This window comes from Saccoglossus kowalevskii, chromosome 1, assembly GCF_978046115.1.
Source record: "Saccoglossus kowalevskii chromosome 1, keSacKowa6.1, whole genome shotgun sequence".
Classification (NCBI taxonomy): Eukaryota; Metazoa; Hemichordata; class Enteropneusta; family Harrimaniidae; genus Saccoglossus; species Saccoglossus kowalevskii.
Window position 1 is genome coordinate 6,504,747 of NC_140641.1, and position 12,459 is coordinate 6,517,205.

Here is a 12,459-nt window from a genome sequence, read left to right on the forward strand (position 1 = left end):
TTTCTTGGTAGCAATCAGGGAAGTTCTTTATTATTACCGGTAAGATCAATGTATTATAATTTAACATCCATTGGAATGCATTATAATGGATACAATGCACAATAAAAGCAAGAAAAGAAAAAGGAAAAACGATGTGACAAAGCAATAAAAAACAATAAACAAGCAGTCTGTCAGTTGAGATAGCTCCGCTGTTAGCAATGTACATTTCAATTAAAGAACTGAAGATATCATTAGAAAAGGAACAAATCTGTTAAAAACTTGCGGTTTTTAACAAAAAGTCTAAAATATCACTTTTTACCCAAAATGACAAAAATATTCATAAAAATTGAGAATGTATAGTATTAAAGCAATCAAACTAGCAGTTTTCAACAAGAAGTCGAAAATATCACTTTTCGTCAAAATGTCAAAACTATTCATTACAATTAGAGAATTGAAGATATCATGACAAATTGAACAAATCTGAGAGAGGTACACATGTAGTACCTATATGTATAATATCAAAACAATCAGACTTGCGGTTTTCAACAAGAAGTCGAAAATATCACTTTTTACCAAAAATTACAAAAGTATTCATCAAAATTAGAGACTTGAAGATGTCATTATGAAATGAACAAATCTGAGAGAGGTCAACCTGTTTATAGTTCCAATATGTATAATATCAAAGTAATCAAACAGCGGAGCTAAAATGGTCATTGGGTGACACTAATATCTAGGAGCTGTTGCTGTCTAGATTCTAACAGATTCACAAATATTGGCCTAAAGGAATTGACAGGGATTTATAAGATAAATCTGAATATGTCATCATTGTTTATTTTATTGACATTTGTGGATATTTGGATATCTATCCGTAGAAGTAAGAATGTTTCTGTGTTGGACATAGACAGGTCGAGCAAGAAATCACAAAATGTTATTCATCTTCTACCTGATTTGTGTTACATGTCAAATCAAAGAACTATTTTCCAATATATATGGAGACCTAAATAAAGTTACATAACCATACTACTGAGAGGTATCAAACTACAAACAATGGAAAAATAATGTAAGGAGCATGCCACACAATCAAAAGCGCAATTGAATTCTACTATGTACTGGCTTTTTTAAGGTACGGAGATAGCTTTGGGAGGACTTTTCAATGTTTTTTAAAAAATGGGAGAAACGACACTTTGGCATTAACTTTATGTAGTGTCATATTTATTTTGCTGAAAACAATGTTTTTTTCTGGTGAAAAAATGCATATTTTTCTCTTTCTTAAACAAAAGCATAACCTCTTCATTAATATTCATGACTGACAAACATAACTGAACAAAGCCTAGACAGTTATGGTCTTCATTTAATTTAGACTCAGATAAATCTCTGGCAAGATGTGGTTCTTTAAACCTGCATCGGTAATGGGTACCTCCCTAAAAAAACATTGGGTAGTTTGTGAATTATGAACCTCAAGTCTTTAAATTTGTACATTTTAAAATCCAAAATGGCTGCCAAAGTTAGATTGTCATGGAAACAAGTTTGGATAAACCAGAACTGTTTCACTTCATCCTTATTTGATTTACCTGTCGCTGTTTAACAAGTTAGTCTCATTAATTCTTAAAATGTTTTACAGACATTGTACATTTAATAACAATTGAAAAAACAACATGCAGTAGCAAATAAAAATATTAGCAAAAAAAGAAAGAGAGCAATATAGTTCATGAAAGGTGTCACTGGCACATTCTTCACAGTGTCATATGCTTTATTCCAACTATGTGGTCCTTGTAGACGATACTGAGCAGAACCACATGTACCAAACAACAACCTACAATGAATAAATAAAAGAAATTTAGTTACTTAGTGAATCTAATTAGCTGTCACACACGTTCAGGGAATACAGTTGTTGAGGCAGATAGTTCTATCACTAGCTCTATTCTATTTTTAACTTGTATTCTATTCAGAGGTGGATCAAGGACTTGTAAAGAAGAGAGACAAAACCTATGTTGGTGTTTTAAAGTTGAGGTGTAACTTGAAACCAAATGTCGGCATGAAGTAAGTTAATTAGTTGAAGTTACTCTAAAATTTGTGAAAAATACCAAGTGTTAGGCTAGTTCTGCATTTCACAAGATATGTTAACATTGCCGGCCCATACCAAACCAAATAACCCATTGAAAGTGTAAACTACTATCTGTATATGACAAAAGTAAACAACAGGAATTGCAGTTATAAATTCTCAGTAAATAATCACCATTGATTGCACAACTGTTTTGAAAATAATGCCATATTGATAACCTTTTCATCACCAGTAACCTCTTTTCATCACAACAAATTCCTGTTTATAGAAAATTGGGACAAAAATAGCCAAATTAAAAGAGTAAAAACTGAAAATTTACTCAAATTTTGTCTGTCGGTTCCAAAATTAGAGTTCATTTCCAGAAACATTGAAGAATATAAGAAAAAAGTGCAGAAAAATGTTGGCAAGGATTCATCTGGTTATGAAAAGTGAACACAGCATACATTCAAACATTGGCAGATTTATGATTAATGTCTATAAAATTGAACAAACATGTATATTTATGAACACTTAAACAATTTTTGCCACTATAAATTCATCGCAATGCTTCATCTCTATAATCAACAATACAACTATTTTCATGCAGAGAGAGACACAGCAGTAGCCTGGTTGTCTGTCATGGTTACGTGTTAGACCTTATAGTGTAATTATAATAAACTCAACTCAAAATAAAGGTGAGAAAACTATAAACACCTCTATAATAATAACAAGTATGTATAAATAAAATAACACATAAAATGACTAAACAGAATATATATACATTGTATATAGATTGTATATACATGTATATTAAATGCCGGTATTCAAATTGTTTAAAATGATTAGTAATCATGTCATGTTAGATTGTACAACTGGTAGTGCTTAATGTCATTTAATGCAGATCAATGATAATTGTTGTTTAACAATGTATTATCAGAATTTGGTAAAGTTTTAAATTCCGCCTGCAAACTTTTTGAGTTAAAATGTTACTAAAAAAATTAGATTTGTTGCACCAAAAAGCCTTCAAACCATTTTGTATATGATCAGAGGCTGAGTTAGGTTAACAAGATTAATTGTCATTAAAAAAAGAATTAATATTACAGTTATTTGAACTGTAAAATATGTTAATTCAAAGTCAGCCCAAGCATCATTAGTTTGAGGGTTCAAGAATTTGTAATTTCCAGGAGAAGAGGCCAGACCCCCAGGTCCACCCCCTAAATTCACCACTGCTATTCCTAACTCATATTTTATGGTGAAGCTATTATTACAACAATGTTGCAAAGCATGAATAAGAAGTATGTTGGTCAAATCAAACCAACACAAAGTACTAATCTATGCTGCCTGATGCCTGCTTTTCTCATGATAACCATAATACCACGTACTTCTTTTCCTGTTTGTAGTTATTATTTAATGAGATATGCCATCCCAGAATGCCAATGTCAAGTGCGCATGATTATTCCTTCACAATCATTGGCGTTCTGAGATCTGATAAATGCTACATAAATTGTTACTACATATGACATAAACAAAAGAAAGTGTTTGAAAGCGACGTAAATATAACACACAAAGAAGACGTCTATAAGATTTTCAAACTTGTATGTAAACATTTTTGAACATTAGAAAAATACAGCGTTTTATGAACACCTGAATCTTATTGTTAATGCTGCCATTGCACAAGGGAATATACATTTACAGAAAAAATATAAATATTGCTTTGGGCAATATCACACATTATCTCCAGTATTATCCAACAAGAACTCTTTACCATATGCACAATTACATCAGCACAAAAATCACTGAACAGATCACGAGAAAAAGGACAAGCATGAAAAGTAGTAGCAGTGACTTGTGTTGTAGAATATGCAATTTGAAATGAAAATTACTATTGAACGTCAAACGATTTGCTTTACCAAATTACTGACTCAAAAAATATCTAAAATCAAACAACTCCTGAATGGTAAGTGTATTTGTGGCATGACGTACAAATAAGGAATGCAGTATCTCCCAACATACTATTGATGGGTGGAATGAATCCCAAAATATTACTGTGGTTAAAACAATAGCACATTACAGATATCACAGTTGCTCATCATAAGTTACATTGTATCTCACCTCCAAGCCAATGTAGGATGCTTCCAAATTTGAGGTTTTGCTCCAAAGTATGATGCAACTTCATCACAGTATATTATCGGATCTTTTTGAATTGTGTGTCTTGCTGATGCATAGTAACGACTATCACATTTAACCTGTAACGAAGAAGATTTGACACCATCATCCAAAGAGATGACACAGACAATTTCACCAGTGAACAATAATGTGGTGATGTCATAATATAGATACAGGTGATACAGACAATTTCACCAGTAGACAATAATGTGGTGATGTCATAATATAGATACAGGTGATACAGACAATTTCATCAGTAGACAATAATGTGGTGATGTCATAATATAGATACTGATGTTACTGACAATTTCACCAGTAGACAATAATGTGGTGATGTCATAATATAGATACAGATGGTACTGACAATTTCACCAGTAGACAATAATGTAGTGATGTCATAATATAGATACAGGTGATACAGACAATTTCACCAGTAGACAATAATGTGGTGATGTCATAATATAGATACTGATGGTACTGACAATTTCACCAGTAGACAATAATGTGGTGATGTCATAATATAGATACTGATGGTACTGACAATTTCACCAGTAGACAATAATGTAGTGATGTCACAATATAGATACAGGTGATACAGACAATTTCACCAGTAGACAATAATGTGGTGATGTCATAATATAGATACTGATGGTACTGACAATTTCACTAGTAGACAATAATGTAGTGATGTCATAATATAGATACAGGTGATACAGACAATTTCACCAGTAGACAATAATGTGGTGATGTCATAATATAGATACAGATGGTACTGACAATTTCACCAGTAAACAATAATGTAGTGATGTCACAATATAGATACAGGTGATACATACAATTTCACCAGTAGACAATAATGTGGTGATGTCATAATATAGATACAGGTGATACAGACAATTTCACCAGTAGACAATAATGTGGTGATGTCATAATATAGATACAGATGGTACAGACAATTTCACCAATAGACAATAATGTAGTGATGTCACAATATAGATACAGGTGATACATACAATTTCACCAGTAGACAATAATGTAGTGATGTCATAATATAGATACAGGTGATACAGACAATTTCACCAGTAGACAATAATGTGGTGATGTCATAATATAGATACAGGTGATACAGACAATTTCACCAGTAAACAATAATGTGGTGATGTCACAATATAGATACAGATGGTACAGACAATTTCACCAGTAGACAATAATGTGGTGATGTCATAATATAGATACAGGTGATACAGACAATTTCACCAGTAGACAATAATGTGGTGATGTCATAATACAGATACTGACGTTACATACAATTTCACCAGTAGACAATAATGTGGTGATGTCATAATATAGATACAGGTGATACAGACAATTTCACCAGTAGACAATAATGTGGTGATGTCATAATATAGATACTGATGGTACTGACAATTTCACCAGTAGACAATAATGTGGTGATGTCATAATATAGATACAGATGGTACAGACAATTTCACCAGTAGACAATAATGTGGTGATGTCATAATATAGATACTGATGGTACTGACAATTTCACCAGTAGACAATAATGTGGTGATGTCATAATATAGATACAGATGTTACAGACAATTTCACCAGTAGACAATAATGTGGTGATGTCATAATATAGATACAGATGGTACAGACAATTTCACCAGTAGACAATAATGTGGTGATGTTATAATATAGATACAGGTGATACAGACAATTTAACCAGTAGACAATAATGTGGTGATGTCATAATATAGATACAGGTGATACAGACAATTTCACCAGAAGACAATAATGTGGTGATGTCATAATATAGATACAGGTGATGCAGACAATTTCACCAGTAGACAATAATGTGGTGATGTCATAATATAGATACAGGTGGTACAGACAATTTCACCAGTAGACAATAATGTTGTGATGTCATAATATAGATACAGGTGATACAGACAATTTCACCAGTAGACAATAATGTGGTGATGTCATAATATAGATACAGATGGTACAGACAATTTCACCAATAGACAATAATGTAGTGATGTCACAATATAGATACAGGTGATACATACAATTTCACCAGTAGACAATAATGTAGTGATGTCATAATATAGATACAGGTGATACAGACAATTTCACCAGTAGACAATAATGTGGTGATGTCATAATATAGATACAGATGGTACAGACAATTTCACCAATAGACAATAATGTAGTGATGTCATAATATAGATACAGGTGATACAGACAATTTCACCAGTAGACAATAATGTGGTGATGTCATAATATAGATACAGGTGATACAGACAATTTCACCAGTAGACAATAATGTGGTGATGTCACAATATAGATACAGATGGTACAGACAATTTCACCAGTAGACAATAATGTGGTGATGTCATAATATAGATACAGATGTTACATCCAATTTCACCAGTAGACAATAATGTGGTGATGTCACAATATAGATACAGGTGATACAGACAATTTCACCAGTAGACAATAATGTGGTGATGTCATAATATAGAAACAGATGGTACAGACAATTTCACCAGTAGACAATAATGTGGTGATGTCATAATATAGATACTGATGTTACATACAATTTCACCAGTAGACAATAATGTGGTGATGTCACAATATAGATACAGGTGATACAGACAATTTCACCAGTAGACAATAATGTGGTGATGTCATAATATAGATACAGATGGTACAGACAATTTCACCAGTAGACAAAAATTGTGGTGATGTCATAATATAGATACAGGTGGTACAGACAATTTCACCAATAGACAATAATGTAGTGATGTCATAATATAGATACTGATGGTACTGACAATTTCACCAGTAGACAATAATGTGGTGATGTCACAATATAGATACAGATGGTACAGACAATTTCACCAGTAGACAAAAATTGTGGTGATGTCATAATATAGATACAGATGGTACAGACAATTTCACCAGTAGACAATAATGTGGTGATGTCATAATATAGATACTGATGTTACATACAATTTCACCAGTAGACAATAATGTGGTGATGTCACAATATAGATACAGGTGATACAGACAATTTCACCAGTAGACAATAATGTGGTGATGTCATAATATAGATACATATGGTACAGACAATTTCACCAGTAGACAATAATGTGGTGATGTCATAATATAGATACTGATGTTACATACAATTTCACCAGTAGACAATAATGTGGTGATGTCATAATATAGATACAGATGGTACAGACAATTTCACCAATAGACAATAATGTGGTGATGTCATAATATAGATACAGATGGTACAGACAATTTCACCAGTAGACAATAATGTGGTGATGTCATAATATAGATACAGGTGGTACAGACAATTTCACCAGTAGACAATAATGTAGTGATGTCATAATATAGATACAGGTGATACAGACAATTTCACCAGTAGACAATAATGTGGTGATGTCATAATATAGATACAGGTGGTACAGACAATTTCACCAGTAGACAATAATGTGGTGATGTCATAATATAGATACAGATGGTACAGACAATTTCACCAGTAGACAATAATGTGGTGATGTCATAATATAGATACAGATGGTACAGACAATTTCACCAGTAGACAATAATGTGGTGATGTCATAATATAGATACAGGTGGTACAGACAATTTCACCAGTAGACAATAATGTGGTGATGTCATAATATAGATACAGATGGCACAGACAATTTTACCAGTAGACAATAATGTGGTGATGTCATAATATAGATACAGGTGGTACAGACAATTTCACCAGTAGACAATAATGTGGTGATGTCATAATATAGATACAGATGGTACAGACAATTTCACCAGTAGACAATAATGTGGTGATGTCATAATATAGATAAGATGGTACAGACAATTTCACCAATAGACAATAATGTAGTGATGTCATAATATAGATACAGGTGATACAGACAATTTCACCAGTAGACAATAATGTGGTGATGTCATAATATAGATACAGGTGGAGCTATAGATGTTTTGGGCCTTCACTGTAAAATAACTTACCTGGTCATCTTTCATGACGCGATACATTTTACTTTTTGGTGGTAGTTGACATTTATTTTTACATAACTCAACAAACCATCTTGCCTGTGTTTCACACATTGACAACAGACCACCAGATGCTGGCTGGAGGAAACCGATAAAAGCCATGGATGGTCCAATCTCAGGAGAAAATACATTCTTGAACAACTAAAATAAAATAAATTATAACATATCACTTTCCATATTTGGACATTGTATTCCGTATTTGGACATTGAATTCCATATTTGGACATTGTATTCCATATTTGGACATTGTATTCCATATTTGGACATTGTATTCCATCATTACTGTACACTCTCGGATGATAGAGTATTACTCTAGGTGGACGGTTGATTTTTTTCCAAATCACATTTGTTGATTCGTCACACAAGTTTATCCACCTCAAAGTCGTTTTGTCTGATATATTAGGTTTGCTCAATACTAGCTTGTCCATTACACACAACAAGATCCAACAACAAACTCCATCTAATCATGGTCTTGCACTCATTGTGCATATGACAGCACCCCAAGGCCTGAACACCAGTCGTTTATTGTATCAAACTTTGCAATCCATCAATCATCAAATCAAGTTATTCATATTTCAAGTTCATGTTGTACTTTCCTATTGTATTTTATATGCATCACACATGATTGTCTTGTTACCAATATATAAAGGAAGTCATCCTGCACTAGATCGTAAGGCTAACCGAAGGCAATGGGATGAAAGTGTATAGAGATGAATTGACACAAATCAACTTATGTGTCAGGGTGGGACGAATTGATTGTGAATCTTACTCTATTGTGTTGCAGAGGTCTTGCATGACATTGTTAGTTTAAAAATGGGATGAATATACAATAGGATATGGCTAAAAAACCTAATATCACTTGTTTGGAAGGCAGGGCAGGCTGTACTCAGCTCTGAGATCGAACACAGGGCCTCCCTGATGCTCGGCAAACATGCTAACCACTCTCCCTACACCCAGGGTTTTCACATATTTATTGAAATGCAAATAAATTTCTGTACCCCCAACTTTGTGATTTGGAGAGAAATTGTGTCTCGTCTGGGAATAAACATTGGCATTCCCTGACAATGCTCCACACTGCATGACTGACATGGCTTATGACTTTATATACTATAGGGTTCCATAGGATATGGTATTCCATAGGATTCTATGGGGTATCTTACGATCTATGTCTCATTTAACCAATAATAATAACCATTTAACCAATACAACATTAAATGAGACATAGATCATAAGATTCTGTAGTGTACAAGGTGTACATATATATATACAATCCTGCAGAAGAAAAAATATGTTAGACAACATATACATGTATATTTGTTCATTACCTTTACTTTATTGCTGCCTTCAACAAACACCTGCTTTTTGACATCATCACTAAGAAATGGAACATCGACATTGTATCCAGTACAGAAAATAGCATGGTCTACCTCTGCTGACGACCCATCTGTAAACGTGACCTTATTACCATCCATATTCGTAATATTAGAATGCATATTTATGTAACCTCTTTGAATCAAAGGTATCAGTGTGGGACTCACAGTTGGTTGTGTTTGTAATGCTTTCATCTTTGGATTTAATTTCCACCTACCAACAAATAAACATATACAAATAAGGTTTTCATCTATAATAATTCAATGCCCTAGTTGACATGACCAATTTGAAGTCAAGTGTACAGAAAATGACAGTTCAAGTTCATGTACTTACCTTTTTGGGTCTCCAGATATCATCTTGATTATGCTTTCTAGTATAGAGTTGCCAACTCGCCATGGCAACCATAAGAAAGCACGACACGAAAAATGATCCACTGGACATCCAAATATATAGTTTGGTACAATCCAGGCACCAGACCTTGTGCTAAGATGGACCTCTTTACATCTGAAATGAAATGTGGATAAAAAAAATTACTTTAAAAAGCAAAAACATATGAATAACAATCTGTTCTGCTACATCAACAGCAATATCGCCAGTGGGTGGTAAATTTGACAGAGGTGGTAACAGATGCAGTCTCTAGACACATCCACAATACAGTTACCAATACTTACCTACAAACTGTACCAACAGATGCACAGTCTGTAGACACATCCACAATACTGTTACTAATACTTACCTACAAACTGTACCAACAGATGCACAGTCTGTAGACACATCCACAATACAGTTACCAATACTTACCTACAAACTGTACCAACAGATGCACAGTCTGTAGACACATCCACAATACAGTTACCAATACTTACCTACCAACAGATGCACAGTTGGTAGACACATCCACAATACAGTTACCAATACTTACCTACCAACAGATGCAGTCCGTAGCCACATCCACAGCACTGTTACCAATACTTACCTACCAACAGATGCACAGTCTGTAGAAACATCCACAATACAGTTACCAATACTTACCTACCAACAGATGCAGAGTCCGTAGACACATCCACAATACAGTTAACAATACACACTTACCAACAGATGCACAGTTCGTAGCCACATCCACAGCACTGTTACCAATACTTACCTACCAACAGATGCACAGTCTGTAGACACATTCACAATACAGTTACCAATACTTACCTACCAACAGATGCACAGTCTGTAGACATCCACAATACAGTTACCAATACTTACCTACCAACAGATGCAGTCCGTAGACACATCCACTATACAGTTATCAATACTTACCTACCAACAGATGCACAGTCTGTAGACACATCCACAATACTGTTACCAATACTTACCTACAAACAGATGCAGTCTGTAGACACATCCACAATATTGTTACCAATACTTACCTACCAACATATGCACAGTCCGTAGCCACATCCACAATACAGTTATCAATACTTACCTATACCAACAGATGCACAGTCTGTAGACACATCCACAATACTGTTACCAATACTTACCTACCAACAGATGCAGTCTGTAGACACATCCACAATATTGTTACCAATACTTACCTACCAACATATGCACAGTCCGTAGCCACATCCACAATACAGTTATCAATACTTACCTATACCAACAGATGCACAGTCTGTAGACACATCCACAATACTGGTACCAATACTTACCTACCAACAGATTGCACAGTCCGTAGACACATCCACTATACAGTTACCAATACTTACCTACCAACAGATGCACAGTCTGTAGACACATCCACAATACTGTTACCAATACTTACCTACCAACAGATGCACAGTCCTTAGACACATCCACTATACTGTTACCAATACTTACCTACCAACAGATGCACAGTCCGTATCCACATCCACTATACAGTTACCAATACTTACCTACCAACAGATGCACAGTCCGTAGACACATCCACTATACTGTTACCAATACTTACCTACCAACATATGCACAGTCTGTAGACACATCCACAATACTGTTACCAATACTTACCTACCAACAGATTCACAGTCCGTAGCCACATCCACAATACAGTTACCAATACTTACCTACCAACAGATGCACAGTTCGTAGCCACATCCACAGCACTGTTACCAATACTTACCTACCAACAGATGCACAGTCTGTAGCCACATCCACAATACAGTTACCAATACTTACCTACCAACAGATGCACAGTCCATAGCCACATCCACTATACTGTTACCAATACTTACCTACCAACAGATGCACAGTCCGTAGCCACATCCACAATATAGTTACCAATACTTACCTACCAACAGATGCACAGTCCATAGCCACATCCACTATACTGTTACCAATACTTACCTACCAACAGATGCACAGTCCGTAGCCACATCCACAATACAGTTACCAATACTTACCTACCAACATATGCACAGTCTGTAGACACATCCACAATACTGTTACCAATACTTACCTACCAACAGATTCACAGTCCGTAGCCACATCCACAATACAGTTACCAATACTTACCTACCAACAGATGCACAGTTCGTAGCCACATCCACAGCACTGTTACCAATACTTACCTACCAACAGATGCACAGTCCGTAGCCACATCCACAATACAGTTACCAATACTTACCTACCAACAGATGCACAGTCCGTAGCCACATCCACTATACTGTTACCAATACTTACCTACCAACAGATGCACAGTCCGTAGCCACATCCACTATACTGTTACCAATACTTACCTACCAACAGATGCACAGTCCGTAGCCACATCCACA

The 12,459-nt window shown here is 34.8% G+C and overlaps 1 protein-coding gene across 1 annotated transcript in view; it reads right to left on the minus strand.

Annotated features, from left to right (window-relative positions):
• LOC100369047 (flavin-containing monooxygenase 5-like) overlaps window positions 1–12,459 on the minus strand; it is a 22,357-nt gene continuing 9,898 nt past the window's right edge. Inside the window, exons 7-11 of the mRNA XM_085498544.1 lie at window positions 9,992–10,162; window positions 9,613–9,871; window positions 8,243–8,428; window positions 4,133–4,266; window positions 1–1,792 (exon numbers count right to left, since the gene is read on the minus strand). Of these exons, the coding sequence (XP_085354670.1) occupies window positions 1,612–1,792; window positions 4,133–4,266; window positions 8,243–8,428; window positions 9,613–9,871; window positions 9,992–10,162 (931 nt within the window). The 3' untranslated portion in view covers window positions 1–1,611. The remainder of the gene's footprint in view (window positions 1,793–4,132; window positions 4,267–8,242; window positions 8,429–9,612; window positions 9,872–9,991; window positions 10,163–12,459) is intronic.